Source organism: Haliaeetus leucocephalus, unplaced genomic scaffold (assembly GCF_000737465.1).
Source record: "Haliaeetus leucocephalus isolate CR32 unplaced genomic scaffold, Haliaeetus_leucocephalus-4.0 Scaffold160, whole genome shotgun sequence".
In the NCBI taxonomy this organism is placed as follows: domain Eukaryota; kingdom Metazoa; phylum Chordata; class Aves; order Accipitriformes; family Accipitridae; genus Haliaeetus; species Haliaeetus leucocephalus.
In genome coordinates this window covers 177792-199176 of record NW_010972596.1, presented here as the reverse complement: position 1 = coordinate 199176, position 21385 = coordinate 177792, and the positions used below count along the sequence as shown (strand labels likewise).

The following is a 21385-nucleotide window of genomic DNA, read 5'->3' as shown; positions in this document are numbered from 1 at the left end:
CTGAAGTTTTGCTGCCTCTGGTCCCCGAAGGAGCATCAGTCCTGTCCACCCTTTGGGGACAGTACAGCAAGTGAGACAAGTAGAGGCTCAGCGAAGGATATTTCACAGCTGTTATATATAAATAGCTCCACTGTTGCAAAGTCAAAACCAGGCCAAGAAATGCTCCTTGTACATCTTCCAATCTCATCCTTCTCCCCTCTAGCCACCATTACTTCTTCCATGTGGTCACAGTTCCGCCCTCCATGTTGGGAAACGCTTGCTCCCTTCTCCAGGTGGACTTCGACAAAGAGTCCATATTCTCATTGGGCTGCAGGACAAGCAAGAGTCACAAATGACTGCTTCTCAGTGTCCTACTAATCAGTCATGCAAACAGGGGAGGAGAATCCCTTCATTTCCCCATGGGAAGCTACCCATAGAGCACAGCGCAGTTACTTGGTCTCGCTAAAGATTTTACTTGCGTGGTTTTTCCACACAGAGCTGAAAAACATCAGGGCAGCAGGTAAAATGGGAGTCACAGCCCCCAAGAAAGACATAATCTGCTACAGATGTATGGCGCTGGATCCCTTACTGCATTGCTTTGTCAGGTTTGAGGGCCACACTCCAAAGGCAGGCGCAGGCTGAAATGTGTATCTTGTACTAAATTATTTAGATGCCTAAATGCTTTTTTTTGAACAGTTCTTGGACAGCTTCTAAAGACTCCCTGTGACCATGCAGATTCGTACACCCTCTAGGCATTAGTTCAACTTAAGTTGTTAAGGTGTGTTCCTTAACTCCCACAACTTAAATGTTAAGGTGTATATTTATTCTCATGAATAGGTGAGCCAGGGCAACACATTACAGTTAAACTGTTGCCAAGTTTCTGTGGTAGTATAAAATCTATAGTTTTTGGTATGTGTTGCACTTTAGAAACTTTAGAAACACTGAATTGTCTTGACTTTCCAGCGTTTCACAAACCTGTGAAATGTCTCTGGTCCTGTAGGCATGATCATTTGGGCAAGACATAAGCATGAGCTGATGCTTCAACTGCTTCCATTTGTTGTAACAGCCCATGGGATTTAAAGGATGGTTTTCTACAGCTTGTCATTAGAAATGAGAAATTAACATCCACAGCTCAAGTGCTACACTGCGCTTGGCATGAGTTCAAAGATAACATGTTGTTCCTGTACCACTCCACTCAATTTTGGATCAAACTTGCATCCAATGCCACAAGGCTGTTTCCAGAAAGGAATAGAAAATGCTCTGAGCACTGACGGCAGCAGAGGAGGGAGTTCACAGGGTTTCAGCACTTCATGTCCAGCCATACAAGCCCTGGCAGATGTGGCTGATCAGTGTTGCTGGCTGCTTTCATCCATCAAGTGGCAATAAAGAGAAATGCGAGTGTAAGATGCATTTTGGTGTCTGAAATAGCCACTGCAAGCTGCATGGGGCTGAGGAAGGATGTACTGGGCAGGATAGACCCAAGTTGGGGTCTGGAGCACTGGGAAGGATACACAAAGAAACCAAGTTAGCACTGTGACTGCAAGAGCAGAGATCAGTCAACAATAAGCACCAAAATAACAAGTGACCGTCTGCTCTTAGATGCAGAGAATATTTTAGTCCAGCCTCTAGTCCTAATCTTTCCTTTGGCTGCCTGAACTCTGCTTTCACAGAGCGCTTCAGTGCACATGGACACCAAAGTCTCTACAGCGGTCCCTTTTTGCTAACTTTTGCTGATGCCTAGCAGTTTTTGACTCTGAAACCTCTAGATCAGCAATAACTCCCATCCCTGTGCCCTTCACAAAGGATCTGTCTAATTTACCCCCTTTCTGGAAGCATCTAAGGATGACATGGCCAGGCTTGTGGGCAGAAACATTTCCTTTTGGGCTTCTTCTCCCCAGGCACTGTTATCTCCAGGGCCAGCTTCCGGACTGCTCCACTGCTAGCAAGACTTGAGGCTGTGACATCTCAATCCTAAAGCAGATCTCTAAAATGGATAGCATAGGATAGAATAGAATAGCATACTTAAGTTGGAAGGGACTGATCTGATGAATCACCCCTTTTCACTTGGAGGAAAGTGTGCAATGCCTAGCCCTGATGCAGGCTAGCAGGAAGACTCTGCCTTGGCAATGCCAGCTCAGTGTGGAAGTGTGGCAAGCACCTGTGAGCAGAGATGGGAATATTAACATCTTGCACAGTTGCAGTACTTTATATCCCCCCACTTCTCCAGGCAGGTACGTTAGGATGTCTGATGATGCTAACACCATCTGGCTCACTCCCCTAGGCTAAGATAGCAGAAGCAGTATGGTCATTGCCTCCCCTAGCAGCCATGGCCCCAAGCAGCCCCTCTAACCCTTCAGGCTACACTCACAGGTCACAGGGTGACAATTCCTGTGACACTCCTGTGACACAGGAAGGTGTCCACTGTGGCCGGGAAGGGTGGGCGAAGGGGTTGAACGAAGGGGTCTGGAGATCCAGCTGGCCTGGGGAGTCAGGGTTGACTGCCTGAGGAGGCAAGACGTCCTCAGCCTCCTGCTCCCCTCTGCCCTGTCCCAGCTCCTGTCAGTCCCGTTCCTCCCACCCAGGCAGCTCTGGGAATGTGTGTCCAGCCAGACCAGACTGGGGACTGTGGGGTGAGCACTGGGGTAGGCGTGGGGATGTCAGGCAGACGTCCTCTGTAAAGACACTGCTAGTCTTGATCAGAGGAGGATGGTGCATGCCATTGCCCCGAGGTATCGGAAGCCATCTCTGCTCCATTTACAGGACTCAAGCGCCTGAGTTCCCCGGGGTGGCTGTCCTCTTACCATCAGTGCTCCAGTTTTGGACTCAGTTTATAACCAGATGTTAGGCCGAATTTCTGTTGTAAAGGTAAAAACCACTGGTACCGAAGTGCCTTGGGCCGCGACCTCGCCGTGGGCTTTGTGCAGGCAGAACGAGTGCCTTGCTCACAGCAGTGGGGGCAGAGCCCAGGGTTGCCAGCCCCGGCTGCCCCCAAAGAGGGTGTCCCCGCTTAGCCCTCCGCCAGCCGCCTACCTCCCCTCACTGCCCACCTCCACGCCTGCCTTGTCTGCTCGCTATGCCGGCCTGGCTCACCCCGGCCTGTCTCCTGCTTCGCCCGGCTGTCAACCGGCTGCCTCCAGCTTAGGTTGTGAGCTCTTCCAGCAGTGCTAGGGCCTCTAGGGACAGAAAACAGGGAGAGTGGGCACAGTGTCACTGAATACCAGGAGAAAACCTCCCGCCCCCTCCCCATCATGAGTTAAAGAGCTGCCTCCTTCCCTGGAAAGGGCCCGCTGACCAAGGATAGAGCTTCTCCACAGCCCTTGGAGAGCCAGGAGGTGTTAGACCTGTCTGGAGATTGCACCAGCCCCACAAGCACGTGGGGGAGGAGGACTTGCTCAAAAATGGACATGTTCTTGATTGCTCAGCTGCTTTGGGGACTGATAATCCGGCTGCTGTTATTGCAAACCTTCTTGGCATGTTTCAGGCTGTCCTCTCCTTCTACAGACTGACAGGCTGCAAACTGCCAGGGAGCCTGGAAAAACTCTTTAAGTCTAAAAAGGGGCACATTGACTGCCCAAGACAAACATCTCCTACCGTGTAATGAGGCTGCAGCAGGGGCCGAACCTCCCCCCGTGTCTCCCAGCCATGACAGGAGGAGGAGAAAGAGGACAGCACCTTACAGGATGGGTTATACCCAGCCTTCATGCCACTCTGAACCATGGGTGACCCTCGGGGACACAGCCACCTGCATCTGGGAGGAGGGACTGAACCCACCATGTTTGTGGTTCCTCTAGTTGCAGGCATTAGCCTCTGAGTTGAAGGCGGGTTTCACAGAAGCGATGCAGGAGCTGTCGCGAATCCAGCATGGCGAGTATGCACTGGAGGAGAAGGTCAAGAGCTGCCGCTGTGCCATGGAAGAGAAAGTGGCTGAGATGAAGAACTCCCTCAACACATTCAAGGTAGGAGTGTGACCTGCAGGGGGGCTGCGTACCTGCCACATTAGCTCAGGTGGCACAGGGCAGCATTCCCCTGCCTCCATCAATCCCTCCTGCTTGCAAAGAAAATGAGCTGGCAATCGTTTCCGATGTATCTGGTGCACTTCCTTTGGCTTTGTGTCTACGACTGCCCCGTCTGCTCCAACCCAAATGTAACCCATGCTCTGGCCTGTTTAGCCTTCCTGATGGGCCATGAGACAGTGCTGCGAGCTACCCCGGGCAGAAGCAACCCTTGCTCTGGGTTGCACATGCCATGGGTACATGGCCTGTTCACAGGCTGCCGCTGGGCCACAGTGCCATACCTCTCCCTGGGTCAGGTCTCTTGCATTTCCTGCAGGAACCAAAACCACTGGGGAGCAGGGAATTAACACAAAACCCTAAAGCCTTTTGAAGTTGCATTCCCACACGGCTGGGAGGAAGTGCTGCTTGGTTTGATCTGGCCCAAGAGGATAAAGACAAAGGACTGGAGAGAGAGCCTAGCAAGAAGGCTTGATGTACACTTTAAACCAGCCAGTGTCTCCATGCAGAAACTGGATGACTGCCTGTGAGGAGGCAGGCAGAGGAACTGTTTTATTATTTTTATGGTAAATTTTCCCCATGGGGTTTTGCTGAGTCAATTATACCTTGTGAAGTTAAAGAGGGCTGCTTACTGGAAAAGCCTGTTACTGAGCCTGTTACTGACCCTGTGACAGGGAAAGATGAATAGCACTGGGCAAAAGGAGCCCTGTGGTCCCAGTCAAGCAAGGGAGACAAGAAGTGTAAGGGCACATGGCAGAGGTCTCAAAGCAACCAGAGGCAGGGTTATCCAGGACATTGTTATGGGGCAAAAAAGCAGTTTAAAATCCAGATACAAGGAATTATGCAAGCAACAGGAGGGGCAAAGGCTGCTCTCCCTCTGCCTCATGCCCATGTTGACTGTCCAAATGTTGAGCTCCCAGTGAAGCCACCTCCTTGTTTGGGGAAAATCCCTCTCCTTTGATTTACAAGAAACTCTTGAGTCTCTCTCCTCCATCCTGCTGCTCACATTGATGAAACCTGCAGGAACTTCATGCATCGGAGAGCTCTACATCTGAGTAAGGCTTGGTTGAAACTGCCTGAGGGAGGACGTGCTGACAGGGAGGTTACAGAGGGCCTCATTTCCTTAGGAAACTAGGCTAAAAAGGCAGCTCCAAGGCCTGACCGGCAAAAGCTTATACATGTATGAGTGATCACACTGGGATCTGAACCAAGTGCAACATGTGAATACACATGCTGGAGAACTGCAGAGGGAAATGTGCTTCCTCAGGCCAACCTCCTAATGCCATTAAAGGCAGGAGTCCTCCCAGTGCTTTCAACTGGTGGTCGATGAAGCCCGATGTCTCCATCTCCCACCAGTGCCTTAACCATGTGAAATCACGCTGGCTTGGGTGAGTTGCCTGTAGTTGAATTAAGGATTTGCCACAGTGTGCATGGCATGTATTACAGACACTGGACTTGCAAAGGAAGAGTGTCTAATCACAGAGCCACTCTCCACAGCACCCTGAAGCATCTCTAGTGCACACCAGCCAGCATTCAAAGCTGTGCCATGTAAGGCTGATGGGCACCCTCGGAATGCTGTGCTTTTGCCTGTTTCTCAGGAGGAGCTCAGCGATGCAAAGTCAATGATTGAAGAAATCAGTGCCAAGCAGGAGGAAATGCAACAGAAAATTGAACAGCTGCAGCAAGAGAAGCGGCGGGAATCACGGAAAGTGAAAGCTAAGTAAGGGCCCAAACTTGAGGGCTCTGGAAGTGCTAATTAGCAGTGGTGTTCGTTTTGTTCATTTCCTTATAGCTTAATTTCTTAAATCTTTTCCTGGCTGATTATTACTGGAAGCTCTAGACTTCAGTTCACCCCAGGCTTTTAGGCACGTACCCCACAGAGCAAACACAGCAGAAAACCACCAGCACCTCACTGGGATTCCAACAGCAAAATAGCCCCAGCACCTCTCAGGGAAACCAGGGCTTGCTGAAACACACAGACCTGCTAGAGACATGTTGGGGCAGGAATATTGTTGAAAGTCAGGAGCCTTCACCATTACAAGCTATTGCTAAGCCACCCCCATGCAGACAACAGCACTACAGTTTCCCCTTCCAAGTGTGCAGAACTCAGCGGTCTCTGATGGTGCAGTCATGCTCTGCTTTCCTGTCACCAGCCTTTTCTTCTCTGAGCAGGTCATGCAGGAGCATGTTTGCACACTGCTGGGTCACACTGTTGCTGTGTTGAAGCAGACGGCTCATCCACCTTGGCCCTGATTAGCCTCCTGAAAACAGAGTTTTGATGATGAGCATACAGCTGCCTTGATGCAAACACTTTGCAAATCTAGGCTAGCCCCTTAGCTAATTAAGCCATTTAATTAGATGAAATATGTTCTGCAAAAGAACATATCTGAAATAACCTTCTCCTATAGCCAGTGGAAGTTACTTACAGAACATTGTTCATGAACTGCATCAAAGCCAACCCCTTTCCTGGTCTCTGCTGGAGTTGTCCTACTTCTGACTCTGTGCTTGTACTTACACTGGTGTCTGCCACAACTGTAGTGTAGGAGCTTCACCTGTAGCATTCATACTTTCCAACTGTCTCATTCTTTGTATTTGTACAGAAGAGCACAGAAGGATGATCATGGGTCACAGACAGTGCCTACACCTCTTCAGGGCAGCCCATTTCGATCCATTAACCTCCCAGAACCTGTACTCATCAATGAAGATTTTACAAGTCTTTTACACAACGTGACTTATGAAAAAGGTAGGAAATAGAGTAGGCAAATGCAGTGCCTTCCTCAGGAAAAAAATCCAGAAAAAGGTCACTAGGGTAAGAGGACACCAAGTTTTCCTCAGGTGCCAGCAGCACAAAAAGAGAACAGGGGTGCTCCTGGGTTTTTGCATGCACTTTGGCACAGTGTCTCAGGATAGCGACCTTGGTGCTGGCCTGGATTCAGGAGATGCTGCTCTGTGAACAATGTCCCAAAAGCCATTGCTTGCCTCCTCCAAGGAAAGGGAAGCAGGCTGGATCTTCTCCCCTGCAATGCTAGTGGCACAGACACAGAGCCAAGTAAGAGCCCCTGATAAAAATACTACAACCTGTGGATTTGTTTCCCTGTAAGGGAGCAGGGCACAGAAAGGAGGATCACAGGGACTGGGCTGACAGAGAACACCTGGTGCCATTAAGGGGCTATACCAGTGGTTGATTTGACAAGGGGTCATGGGAGCTCGTACATACACACACTAGGCTACTGGTGTCACTGCTCCTGGCATATACACACTGCTAGGTGAATCACTGCCCCTTGTTAGCTGCGGAAGCTGCTAACCCATGGTGTTAGGGTTACACCTTGACCAGGAAAACAGTGTCAACTGCCAAATACTTGTCTTTGCTTCCAGCCTTCACAAGGTGATGGACCAGAGCCTTTTTTAACTTTGGGGGTCTATCACTCTCTTGCTGTTCAGATAGGAAGACACTAAAAACATATACATTTAAAGTGTCAACAAAGGCAGAGATTGGATGAAAACCACATGCTGTTTTCTACTGTGTTCTGCTCAGAATCTGGCCCCCCTCTGCCCTACTCTGAGGTGGTATGTTAGCCCTCTCCCTCACACCCCTCTTGCACATCCACCTCTCTCACCCACTTCTCCCACTGCCCCTTTCTTTCCAGTCATCTCACTCCTCTACTCTTCAGTAAGCTCTTTTCTACCCAGAATGGCAGCCGTGTCTCTGTCAGGCCTCCATCCTCTTGTTCTGCCTGCTGGGTGCCTTCTACCCAACATGCACCTACTAAGCAAGGACGAACCAAGACTGCGCACATTCCTCTGCAGTCATACAGCACCAAGCACAACAGGGACCCCCACATTAGTGTGCCTGCAGGTGCTACTGAAACAAAGACCACAACAAGGGCCACAACAGTAAAGATCCTCCTTAGTGGAGGATCTAATGGGGGTGTTTCCATAGCAAAAATGTGAAAGACTGGAGGATCTAACCATACTGACTGGGCTTGGCAGGAGGAAGACTGCTCTACAGCTGTCCTTCTCTTGTAAAGTTTCCCTTTGTTCTTCAACAGTGTCTGACACCAGGATCATGCCAATGGGAGAAGGAAGCGTGAAAGTTGTAGCAGGTCCAGGTAGGAAAATATTGAACTGTCAAAAAACAGTAGGACACTGATTCAGAGTGCTTGCTTTGCTGCACTGAAGAAATGCTTTCAGGGAACGCATTTCACAAGAATGTCTTTCACTTTGCTGTGTACCTCCATTTTCATACTTGCAGTTGAGATATGAGGGCAAACCTGCGTTCCTGAAGTGCCAAATACCTGACAGACAGTGCAAAGGATTGATATTTGGCAGGGAAAGCCTTTCTGCTGCTGCTGCTGCTTTCGCAGGTTCTAAGTGCCCTTGCAGAAAGGAAGAATTGATGTGGCAAAGAATAACGAGAGTGCCATTTTGCCACTTGGGAAGAGATGGTCTTTGCAGTAACCACATACCAGTAGAACTGGCGAGCTGTTGATTTGCCCACCAGCTTCTAGATTCCTTGTAGACATGTCTGAATAGTAACAGAGGAGTTTTTCTGGCAAAAATAAAAATTGTAAGAGAAGGGTAAAGAGACACTATGGATCCTGGCCAGCAAAAGGACACATGAGAACAACCATTAGATGTCTGCACTGTTCACTAGAAGCACTCACTGTTTTGGATAGCTCTTTTGCTTGAACACAGTTGAAAAAAAGAGAGAACAAAAGCTACAGAAAATGGTTCATTGCAACCCAAATTCAAAGTATTTGCATTAAAGCAATTCCAGCCCAGTAGCTCTAATGCACTTGTACCCACCCTCTCCTACCTTTTCTGTGATTTAATAGCATCAGACTATTGGTCCTGCTGCTGCTGTATAATCACATCACACTAACAAAAATTTTAAAAGCCAGGACAGTTTACATCCATTGAGAACAGCATTTAAATCCAAATTATAATGATACTTCCTGTTTCTACAATACCTGCCAATAAGTGTCATAATACCAAGTCCTGAAATGTCCTAGAATCCTGAAGTGCAACCATACTTGGAATACATGTTTTTTCTTTTCTGACATGTGTCTAATTTTGGACCTTATTTGGCCTGAAAATAAATGCTGGAAGAGTGCAAACCTTGTTCTGCCAAAGCGCTCGCCAACTGCATTTCTGTTTGTAAATTAACGCTACAAGGCTATAGCGCTTGTGAAACACAGAGAATGCTTCAAACTCTCCCTCCAGTACTTCAAATGGATGACAATGCAGGTTAGCTGCCTGCTGTAGTATAACCTGTCAACTGAGACATCAAGATCCATACAGCTGTTTGTCATTGCAGGAGCAACCATAGAGACAGATGACAGCCTCAAGCCTTCCTTGACAACAGAGGGGCAGTCGAAAGTACATCTGCCATCAACAGTGTGGAAGCAGCCCAAGGACACCAAGGACTGGGGAGATGAATACATTTCCAAAGAGCAACCGGAGCGAGGGAAAGACATCGGCCAAAGCAGATACAGCTCAGCAGACAACATTATATGTGAACCCTCCTTGGCTGGTAAGGACAGAGTGGAAAACTGGCTAGAGAGGCTCAAAGCTGCATTCACATCTGGTGTGAGCTGGTTGGTAATCAGCTTCTACAGAGGGAGACACACAAGCCAGTTTCTCCTGCTAGGGGGGAATGTCTCAGGGCCTCAGTCTCCAAGACTCCTGGCCTTTGTATTTACTGGTCTGTGCTATTGACAGAATTGCTCTACACCCAGGACACCCATTCTCCTCTCCAAGACCTGGCAGGTTCAGAGTACTGATGGGATTGTGACAGTGTAGTTGCTTAAGTGGGTGAAAAATACAACTTCTCATTCTGCAGGAAACTGGATGTGAATCCCTGGTATGAGTTGTTTTGCCTTTGATTGCTTGTTTTGTTATTCTTGGAAAAAAATGGTATTCACAGGGGAAAATACATTTGCTTTGGAGCTTTCTTAGCAAACTGTGGCTCCAGTCATGTCTGGAGCATCAGGCTAGAATTTTATATTTTGGGAAAAGCAGACACACAAAGACAAGACATTGGTGTCACTTTTTGACAGTTTCTCCTTTCATGATTTAATGTCAGATCACGAGTCTGACATTTTGCTTGAATCCACTTGGAAAAAAGAGGGAACAAAAGCTACAGAAAATGTTTCATTGCAACCCAAATTCAAAGTATTTGCATTAAAGCAATTCTAGCCCAATGGCTCTAAGATGAGGCTGTCCTTGAGGCCAGCATTTCCTTATTTTTAAACTTAACCATTATCTTCTGGAAGCCAAAAGGCAGAACATCGCTTTGGAACTGCTGGAGTCAGAAAGGAAATATGTCATCAACCTTTCCCTAATCCTGAAGATCAAGGCCACGTTGCAAGGGCCAGATGTGAAAAGGAGCACCAAAGAGAGAAGGTATTTGATTTAGTGCGCTCTCTCTTTTGGGGAGTTTTCTTCAATCAATATTCTTTCTTCATCATCCTCTCTCCCACTTTTCTTTCATCCACAGAGAGATCTTTGAACACTTAGAGCTTATTTCTAGTTGAAAATTTGAGGCACTGGAAGGTTTTTGCAGTGATTAAAGACTATCCTGCCTGTCTTTGCATCTTGTCCACCTTGCATCCCAAACCGTTTCACTACTACTTCATTTCAGTCTCCTTCTGAGCCCCATCAGTCTCCTATTCTTCTTTTGCATGCTTCCTGCCTGGGTGGAAACAAAGCTTTGTGCATTCACTGCCTGCTTCTCCCAGTGCACAGCTCCAGCTCTAGAAGCTGCTGTGGGCATAAGCCCCTGGCTAGTGGCTGCCACCCATCAGGTATTGATATATACAGACATACACAGGTATTTACACACAGACACAAGACCAGTGGGGCCGAGCCAGCTTAGCAGTTAAACCTAGTTCTTTGCAAAGGCCATTCCCTGTGGCAGCAGTCTTAGTTCCTGGGATGGGATAGCTCCTACAGCTCTCCCCATTCACTCAGCTTTGGCCTGGGAGTTCCCATCCCCTAAACACATTTGGGGAGCCCAGTCCTTGCTAGCTCTCTATTTTTTTGCTTTTTCCATTGTCCCTAGGAGTCCCACATCCAAGGAGTCATTTGACAGAAGTCCACTGTGGGACACTTGGTACACGGGTTCATGTGGACTCATTTAAGCAGTTACATGACACAGTTCAAACTGAAGCATGATAGTCCGAAGTGAGTTTTTAATTTTACTCTTTTTCCCTGGGACCTTTCCATCTGGCAAAGTATTTTGATACTTGACATCTTCATTCTGATTCTGGATGAAATCAGCATGAAATGACAGAAAAGCAGTAGTACATTTTGAACAGCTCTGCATCAAAGGGTTGGCTTGTTAAAGGGCCTGACCAATGAGACAACATACAAAGCTAGCGAGCTCTCCGCTAAGCATGCTATCGGATGGCTCAGCACCATGGTCCTGCTTCATTAGCCACAGCAGCATTGCCTTGGGCTTTTTAATTCTGCAAATTCTGGTCAGCTACACAATGCACTGGAGAGTCAGCCTAAGAAACCTTCAAAACATTGTAATAACAGCCTACTGGAGAGGGTACCTGCATGTACATAGCAGCCAAAACAGGGCCTCCTGGTGCAGCCAGGAGTCCAATAAAGGTAGTTGTTAATACCTGTGTCTAAAGCAAGCCTGTGCTGACCACCCATGAATGCACACTTCAGCAGTACATGCTTAGGGCTGAGCTTCTGTTCTGTGTAACCAGCCTGATATCGTCTCCCTTCAGTTTCTTCCCCAACTCTTTGCGGTACCTGGTCCAGCAGCATGTCGATTTACTTCACGCTCTACAGGAGCGAGTTCTGAGCTGGCCACGACAAGGGATCCTAGGAGACATCTTCCTGAAGTTAACAAATGATGAGGTATGTTACAGACACCTCTCTTCTGCTATGATTCATGATGTTGTGCTGATAGCCCACAGGTGGGCTGAGATACCTTGCAACAGGGGGGCTGTGCTGTGAAGCCCTGGCTAGGGTAAGGCCTTTCAGTCAGCCTCCTTTGAGGAGAGTCCTGGTGCATGGTAGCCCCTTTGTTGTAGTACTTGGTTGGTCAGGGAGCCCACATGCTGGACTCACCTGGGGGCATGCAGCCACATAGCACAGCCCTAGAATAAATGCATAAGATCTAGTCTTGGTTGCAGGAGCCACAGATGAGCCTTGACAGCTTGGATGTCTGTATTCACAGTAAGAGTGTGAGAATAATGTTGTTTCTTATGTTCCCCTTCCCCAATACACTTTGCTCAGAGTTATGACAAATGGGTGGGCATGCCCCATATCCTATATGGTTTGTAGCCCCAAGTAAAAAAGCACCTCCTTTTCAGGGTGAAGGTCTGCCCAACCCCTGGTGAGCAGTGGGACCTCTCCTGGAAGGATGTGTAAAAACTCATCTGATGCTTTATAAATTTTAGGAGTCTTAAATAAGAAAAGCATCTTCCTCCCGAGCCTCTATACCCCTCCTATCTGTTATAAACCTTTATATACTGTGCTCAACAGCTGAACACGTTTTATTAAACAGCCTTTCTTGAGAAGTCCCAAGCCCTGAAAGCTTCACACAGTTAGCAGCTCTGCTGCACTGATGAGCTCCCAGGAGTGATGGTGGGGAATCAACAGTTTCTCATTCTGGCTGGCTCTATGACCAAAAATCTCTCTTAAGATTCTCTGTTCTTTTCTTTTTCCCTTTTGTAAGAATAATTTTCTGGACTACTATGTTGCGTACCTGAGGGACCTGCCAGAATGCATATCTCTGATCCACGTGGTGATCCTGAAGGAGGTAAACTTCTGCCTGCTTCACAGACACATAATGGCAACATGCAAGACTGGATCTCTTCCTGTTATGTCTGCCCACAATAGGACTCTTCTGCCAATTCACTTGTTCTGTTATCAAATGCCAGTTTCCTGAACGTTGCCATGGCTGACATGCACCTACAAAAGGCAGCTTTAACATGTTCATCACTGTGTGTAACCAAAGCTGCATTTCTGCTGTGACATAAAATAATGTCTCAGATCAAACCTCCCAGAAAGCTTGCCTATGCACATGCTATCCAGACCTGTCCCAGGCAAACAGTGTCTCCTGGAAAATGGAGGACTCAGCCAAACAGGGAGACCAAGAGCGAGGCTGAGAGTGCTTTAGAGAGAAAACAGTCTCTACTGTTCAGCTTCTCACATCCTTGATTCTTGGTTTAAACTAGGAAAGTTAAATAAAAAGGTAGTTTTAAAGTGCAATAACTAAACCACACTAGCCGCTTCCAAGACATCTTAATTTAGCAGTCAATCTCATTTTGTTATATTCATTTGGGCCTAAACTAAGAAATTCATTCTGAACAGCAGTGCCTACCTGGGGTTTCAGTGAAACCTAACTACTGCACTTTAAACATACAACCCTACTTAATTAGGCTGAGTGTCCCTCGTAGATAATCACCAGCCTAAGGAATTTCACCCTTAGGACTAGTATTGCTTGTGGAAGGAGTCGCAAATATCCCTTCCAGAAGGAAGATGAAGACTGGTGTATTGTCACGCACAACTGCTGCTTAACTGGCATGCTCCTGTGAACTCTTATAACTACTTACAGCAAAACTACTCATTAAACCCCAGAACCATTTGGAAGCAGACATGTTTTATGGGTGGGAAAGACTCTGAAGTTGCTTTCTCTATTTCAGGTAGAAGAAGAAATCAAGTCTGATCTCTACATTCTGTTCTTCCATATAGTCCAGCGAATCCCTGAATACCTTATTCATCTACAGGTAGGGCCCCAGGATGGAAAGCTATCTTGTTGAACTCTTATCACAACGTGCAACTTTTAACTCAGAGCTGGTATTCAGGCCTGTACAGGTACAGGGCTTCTGGCTAACCCAGTGGGCTCTCTGAAAAAAACCAAACCCAACAACCTTTGAAAGGGAAAGCCAGCTGAGAATGGCTTAATTTTCATAGTTTTCACCTGAAGCTTATTTCTATGTGCCAGTTTCTCTGTTTGGCCTGACAGAACCAACTTTTGTCCCCTGGGAAGCCAAAAGCTCTGCTGCCAGCTGCTCTGGGAGAACAGGAGGCCAGAGATGGGGCACATCTACTGTGAGCTCCAACCTAAATCCTGTAACAGAGCTGGCCTCTTTGCTGAGTGGTCCACAAGCCTGTTGGCTGAGCGCTAGAGGCTCCTAGAGCCCAACAACCTTTCCTACACAGAGCTTGCTGATAAAAAGAGTTCTGGTTCACAGGAGGGTTATCTGAATTGTAGTGAAACATTTCAGACAAGGCAAATGACACAGAAAGCAAGAACTATAAAAACGAGAGATTGGTTTATTTATCCAATGCTAAACTCAACCAGTGCATCACCCACACATCTCATGATTACATTTACAGTGGTTATTTGTGTATTTGCACTGGAGGCAGGCCTCATCCAAGTCCCTCAGACACTGGTGCTGCCTAGAAAAGCTCCCACTGTGCTCCCACAGGGCAGTGCCTTGGGCACTCCAGAGCACTAATCCATGGTCCCAATAGCACCTTCTCCCCAGAAGGGGTTAGGATGCCCTCCAAACAGCCTGCTCTCCTCTGTGCCCCAGAACGTCCTGAAGTTCACGGAGCAAGAGCATCCTGACTATTACCTGCTGCTGGTGTGTGTGCAGCGCCTCCGGGTTTTCATCTCACACTATAGCCTCCTCTTCCAATGCAATGAAGACCTGCTGATACAGAAGAGGAAAAAGCTGAAGAAGTAAGCACAACATCAGCTCATTCTCTCTATCACCAGGGAAAGGGAGGTGTGTGGGAAGCCTGGAAACAGGGAATTTAGGTCCAGGCAAGGTCAACAGGCACATTGCTCTGTTGAAATAAAACAAAGCCCTTTGCATATGAATGCTGGAGAAGGCCCACTATTGGCATCTGTCCTCCAAACTGAGGTCAGATTTGCAGTTCTGTCTAACTCTGAGAGTAGAAGGAAAATCAGTTTAATCCTTCTAAACATAGCAGCCACGTTTCATAGGAACATTTGATTCCTTAAGCTGATGGCAAAGTTATTCCCCAGTAGGCAAATACATGGGGACTTAGCTGCTTTGGCAGCTCAGGACCCTGGTGAACACCCACTGTTGCCTGAAACCCTCGTAGGCTAAGATTGAGAAAGAATAGCATTACCTTATTTTACAGGGGGAGTGGGGTGGGAGAAACAAAAGCCTCCCATAACCTGTTTGAGATGAACTGTGATAGAAATGACCCTGAATGTTGATTCTCAAGTTGAGGTTCAGAAGAGTTCCTTGAAATCAATACTTTTAGTAAAACCAAAATCTAGTTGCCTTTGCTCCTTGTGATGATTCACTGGGAGAGTAGGGCAAGATCAGACTTCAAGGGAAGCTTCCAAATATGGAGGGTGGTAAAGGGCTGGAGCAGACTGCTGGGGAGGGACTGCTATCAGGAGAGGCATTAAAAGGAGGACAGAAAGACTAGGTGGAACAGGTCCTTCCTTGGGGTGGGAAGAGGTGAATGGGAATATTAAGGTCCCTCCCAGCCCTGTTTTCTGTGATTCTACATGCTCGTGCTCATTCCCTGCCTTATTTCTTAGCACGACGATGGATTTCTCCTCCCTCAGGTCATCCCTGGTGAAGCTGTACAAAGGTCTCACCTCCCAGTGTACGAGCCAAGAGGTTTCTCCAACACCCAGTGCAACATCTATCCGGGACAGTGGGATCCACTCTGAAGAGACAATACAGTCGTTCCCACCAGCACCTTCCTCTGGCACGACAACCCCGTAAGCCTATTGATCTAGTAGAAGGCTTTCAAAATAGGCTGAAAACTCTCTCCTCCCCCATACTATGCCAGTGACACTAGGCAGTTACAGACCAAGACTACTCCCTGTGTATGCATAGAGAGATGAAGGGCTGGCTCCTTCCTGCTATCCACTACCATGTGGCTTACAAGCAGGAAACATTTCAGAGCTCTACCCAGGGCTGTCAATGCTCTTGCTAGCTGTCTTAACAGTGTACCAGGGCAGATACGTATTTGTGTAAGTCTGGCAGTGGTGTGCATAGTAACACTCCGCATTATTCACTCAACACTACAAGAGCTAGGAAACATGACCAAGGTCTCAGACTAGCAAAAAAAGTACTTTTCCACACAGCACATCATTGAATGATGGGACTCACTATCACAAGATGTAAGTACAAATGGGTTCAAAAATACACAAGACTAATTCAAGAAAGATAGAGCTACTAGTAGCACCCGGTAATCTTTGGCCATTTCTAGCCTACTGATATGTGCCAACTGAGGTGATGATCAGAGAAGCACACTAGACTTGCCCTTTTTCTTATGTCAGCAATTTGTGGCTGTTGTGCTTCCTTACATCATTTGACACTAACAAGGAGGGTTTGGCTTCATCATTCTGAGTCTCCCTCAAAAGGCAGTGTTATTAGATCAATCCCTAGCCTCCTTCTCACCAGACTACCCAAGCCAATCTCCCTCTCCTCACAGACATGATGTTCCAGGACCCCACCTTGGTAGCCTCAGCTGGCGCCTCCCCAGTTTCCCCACATTCATCCTGAACTGAGGACCCAACATGGGTCCAGGTGGGGCCTCACCAGCACTGAACAGAGGGGCGGAAAATAACTCCCCACGCTCAGCTGGCCTAATACAGCTCAGGTCAGGGTTTTCCTTGTCTGCCACGAGAACATGCTGTCAGCTCATCTTTACCCTGGCATTGGCTATAACCCCAAGTTCACACCAGGGCTACTGCTCAACCCAAATCTCCCAGGCTGGTTCTGATATATGGGGTTATCTTGCCCCAGATGCAGAGCTCTACACATCTTGAACATTACAAGGTTTCTGTTCCCTCATTCTATTCATTATGTCCCCAGAAGATGGCAGTGGGACTTTCCTAACTAGTGTTCATTAAGGGCCATGGGGGTGCACACCCTGCACCTAATACCTCATCCAGTGCAGGACTCTCTGCTGACTAACCTGGAACACACAGAGGGTAGGAGCCCTCCAAGTACTCCTAACACACTTCTGGGGACAGAGTCACCCTACCCAAGAGAGGAACCTTGTCCACTTGAGAAGACAATCAAACCACTGGAAAGTAAGACACAGCCCTTACATTACAGAAAGAGAAGTAAACTAAAAATCCAAAATGCAGATGAACAGGAGAGAGATGGAGCAGTTGGCTTCTCATCTCAGTTTCTATTCATTTCATGGTGTAGAGTACAAAAGTCAGCCAAAGCTACTAGATAAGCAGTTCTAACCCTGCAAGTTTGCTCCTGCTAACCCAGCCAGGCAATTTCTATTAGTAGCAGCTCTGTTACTGTTCTTCAAGATACAAAAATACCTTTTGGCCTTAAAAGCGAGAGAATAAGGCTGGGGGAGCAAGCAGGGAGGGGGGCTTGTCACACTGTCTCTCACGCATCCTTTAGTATTCCACTTCCTTCTGTTTTTTTTTGTTTTATTTTGTTTCTTATTTTTAAGGCATTTGATGCCCCAGATGAAGAAACCCCAGCCAACTGTGATGGAGAACATTCAGGCTGTAAAGCCCCCTGACTGGGAAATGGAAAGTAGAAAACATGAGAGGCCAGAGAACATCCTTGCATCCTCTCAGCTCACAGAGCAGGAACTCAAGGCTCTGACAGCCCCCTTACAGTCCATCCCTGAAATGGAATATGAAGCACCACCAGCTGATGCGGTGGGAAACACTGAGAGAGCCATCAGGACCTCTGTGGAGCTGCTGCAGGATGCGAGGAACTTTGCGCCAAGCTATGAAGAGTTTGACTACCCTGGGGAAGTTTTCACCCTGCCGGGCCCTTATGAAGATGATGCCTTCCAAAACCTTGCTCTCTTTGAGAATTGCTCCCCAGCGTCTTCTGAGTCCAGCTTAGACATTTGCTTCCTTAGACCTGTTAACTTCACATCAGAACCAGAGAGGACAGATCATGCCTTACAGCCATTACCCAAGAGCTGCACTCCCGTAAGCAGCAGTACTTACAAGCGTGAGATGTTCCACAGCAAAGGCAAGCAGCTGAGCAGGTCTCTGAAGGAGCTGCCGAGGAGCGCTGAAGGCGTGAGCACCAGACTCTACAGCACACGGAGCAGCAGTGGGAGCCGGCTGCAGCAGAAGCAGGAGAGGAATGTCCAGCCTCACATGATCTCAGCCTCATCTCGAAGCTCCCAAAGGAGCTACTTCCCCCCACAGAGAGGAGCGGGTGAAAAACAGAGCTTTTTGGAAGTAAGGAGGCTTAAAAAGGAGGAAAAAAAAAAAAAAAAAAAAGCACATTGTGGTGCAGAAGCAGCGGCAGCAGCAGGAGAAAGATATGAGATAGTTAGGGCAGAACACACCAAAATAGCTTCCAAGTCCACACACTCAAAGTCCTCATCTGCATGTACATGCCCAAGGGAGGGACAAGACAGCTCCTTTTCACACACATCTTCCCCAGGGACAAGCATGGGCTTAAGGCACACAGCTGGCTGAGTGACAGCTAGAACACCCTTGAGACAAGCTAGCCTCCCATGTGTCTCTAGCTGTCACTGAGCTTCCCCCACAAGTAAATGTTGTATCTGAGCAGGGTCACCAAGTATGCACAAAGCTGTTCAAAATTAGTGCTATAGGGTGGCACCCAGTTGAAAAGGTGCCTTTCCACCTGCTGTGAGGAGTGCTGGGTTAAGAAAACCAATGGATATAGTATCAGATCCTCAGCTGGTGTAAACCAGCATGACTTGGCTGAACTCAGCTCATTTACACCAGCGAGGATCTGGTCCATGGTTTTTGTTTCACCTGCATTTGTTGCATGGACTGCAGACCCATGCTAAATTCTGTGTGAAAACAGACAGAGCCCAGCAACTGTGTCCCTCAGACAACCACTGGCATGGCAGGGACACCAGGTCTTGCAGGAGCAATGTTTCTGTAGTCTGCAGTGCCTGTTCAGAGTCAGCTTTGAGCTGTCACAGTCAGGGGGAAGATGCCCTTCACACTTCCTGGGGAAGAGGCTGAGGGTGCTGTGAGGTGCTTAGCCAGTTCTCTCAGTGCTGCCTGGAGAAACACCCTCCTGTTAAAATGAGGCAAGATGCAGATGAGGCTGTAGATGCAGATGATGATAGGAGGAAGGTTCCAACAGCCTGACTGAAAAGGCAGCAAAGAAGCCTCAAAAGAAAACAGAGAAAAAAGCCCAGTGAGTGAAGGAGGTGGTGGATGGCTGAGCAGGGGAAATGAGGCAGAGGGAGAAGAGCCATGGGGACACAGCCCCTGCCATGAACAGGAGCCTGCAAGCTCTTTCGCACTCACCTGCACAGAGCTACGGCCCACAGCAGGGTGCGGATGTGGAGCTAGTCCAGAACTGCAGGTCACAATCTCCCTCACAGAGCAAAGGAGACCACCGTGGCAGTGGTGGGCAGAACTGGAGAAAAGGGACTTGTCCAGGGCCTTGCAGAGAGGAACTCAGCACTCTCCTGGAAAGGGGGAAGAGATCTTTTAGTGGCACATTTTTTGCAAGGTGCATGTGCTAATGAAGCCTTCTGCCCCACAGATACAAAACCAGGCAGCAGCAGAGCCAACAGAAGTCTTTCACACCGTATCAGCTCAAGAAGCCTGAAGCCTCCCTGCCCTAGGGTAAACAGAGCTCATGAGCAAGGAGAGGGTGGGAAGTTCCTTCAACTGCCTATACTGGCTTGCTCTGTTGTTGGCAAAAGGGACTAGTAAGCTCCCCCTAAACAAAAAGCTTAGCAAGGAAGGCTCCAGTTCCCTCTAACAATGCTTATCCTCTGCCACTGCCTCAGCCTCAGAGCCAGCAACAAGCTCTCTGCAGAGGTACCAGTGCTGCCAGTGCTGAGTGACCTGTTGTCTCCCAGCCTTACCAGCACCTCCTCACACACCAGGTCCCTCCTAGTATAGAGAGGGAGACAGAGAGAGAGACAGAGAGAGATTCAGAGAAGGGAACAAGGATGTCAGGTTACAAATGCTGGTTAAATTGTCTTTTCCCTTTTAGGAGCTCCATGCAGAAGACAACACCAGGTTCTGCCAGAAGGATGACAATGAGCAAACATCCTTCAGCGACCACAACCCACGGCACGAGCCCAAGGGGGGTTTCCGGAGCTCCTTCCGCAAGCTCTTCAAAAAGAAATAAGCAGCCCCAAGAAAGGCAGGCCACAGCCTAAGTGCGACAGTGTTTCCCCAGGTCCCTGAGGGTGGAGACAGACAGCAAGGTCCCAAGATCGCCCCTAAGACAGTAGGTGGAGGGGTGGGGGAGAGGAGACTGTCACAACTGCCTTACAAATGCATCCTGCTCTTCCTAGCACAGGGCAGGGCCAGGCTATGGGTTGAAGTGGAGCTCAGCCAGCAGGTCCAATAAGCACAGGAACTTGCTAGCTTTCACCTCTGCCTGACTTAACTTTCCTTGGAGTTTTGGAAAGCTTTGGCTGAATCCCACTATCTTCTCCTCCCCCTCCTCCTCCAACGCTGCCTGATTTGCCATACATCTTTGCTCTTCCAAATTCAAGTCAGGTCTAATTTGGGCTCATCCACAACACAGGGGTTACCTCTGCAGCCTTGGCATCCTGGCCAGAAGTCTGAAATTCCCCTCTTTCCTCCACTTTCCAAAAAACCCCCCCCAAACCTCCCCAACAAAACACCAAACCAAAAAACCAAACAACCGACCAAACAAAAAACCAAACCCCACCATCTAAGATGTCTTCCAGGAGACCAGCTCACATTACCCTGCTGGTTTGAGAAGGTCCAATAAACATCAGCTGAAGCACCTGGGCTTTGTACTACATAATCAGCAGCATCCTTCCTTTTGGACTTTCATCACTGCCCAAAATCTTCCTTCACCTTCTATGCGGCATGCTGTTTCTTGAATTCCCTCCTGCTGTATGAATCTCTGCTCCTGCTGTCAGAATTGCCTGTGTCTCCAGGCAGGTGACACAAGCTGAGCCCAGGGCCTGCCACAAGAGACAAAGACTCTTCTCCACCCTATTTCCCACCATGGATCGATGCAGACACACACAGTCAACCAGTGTCCTGGCTCCTGGTCTGTAATACACCTGAAATACTCTTTGCTAACTCTCTTTGGCCTGACACCACTCCACAAGCTCCATCACATGCAGAACCCTGCTTTGGAGCAGTTATTCTAGCTCAAATTGAGGCACTAGGGCAGGAAGTCGATGGTGCCCCATGTTCAAAGTCACAAGCCCTCCTTCTTGTGCAAGGATACTCTTCCTCCCACAAGGCCGCACACACACCACCCTCCTTGCATCTCGACATGACAAACCCTCAGTAATGCTGTTCTCTGCAGAAGACTATAGCTTCTGTCAAAAAGAAAGTATGGAGAGAAACAGCCCTCTGGTGTGATATCCATGCCGCACCCCAGCAGCAAGAACACTGTTGGTACAGGGCTGTGGTGTTAGCTGAAGTTGGGGCATGCTGAAGGCAG

General features: G+C 48.2%; 1 protein-coding gene across 1 annotated transcript; it reads left to right on the top strand.

Annotated features, from left to right (window-relative positions):
* The first annotated feature begins 2817 nt into the window (after nucleotides 1-2817).
* ARHGEF33 (Rho guanine nucleotide exchange factor (GEF) 33) lies at nucleotides 2818-20088 on the top strand. The gene is made up of 14 exons (XM_010562438.1): nucleotides 2818-2844; nucleotides 3771-3935; nucleotides 5588-5709; nucleotides 6590-6732; nucleotides 8039-8098; nucleotides 9307-9522; nucleotides 10265-10394; nucleotides 11732-11864; nucleotides 12688-12771; nucleotides 13658-13741; nucleotides 14555-14703; nucleotides 15571-15729; nucleotides 17436-18189; nucleotides 19943-20088. The coding sequence occupies exons 1-14, from the start codon at nucleotides 2818-2820 to the stop codon at nucleotides 20078-20080; spliced, it is 2364 nt and encodes a 787-aa protein (XP_010560740.1). The 3' UTR covers nucleotides 20081-20088.
* The last annotated feature ends 1297 nt before the right edge of the window (nucleotides 20089-21385 follow it).

Coding starts and splice junctions, on each gene's coding strand:
- ARHGEF33 (XM_010562438.1), top strand. CDS start 2,818: ATGTTAGGCCGAATTTCTGTTGTAAAG. Junction 3,936..5,587: donor ACTCCCTCAACACATTCAAG/GTAGGAGTGTGA, acceptor CCTGTTTCTCAG/GAGGAGCTCAGCGATGCAAA. Junction 5,710..6,589: donor TCACGGAAAGTGAAAGCTAA/GTAAGGGCCCAA, acceptor GTATTTGTACAG/AAGAGCACAGAAGGATGATC.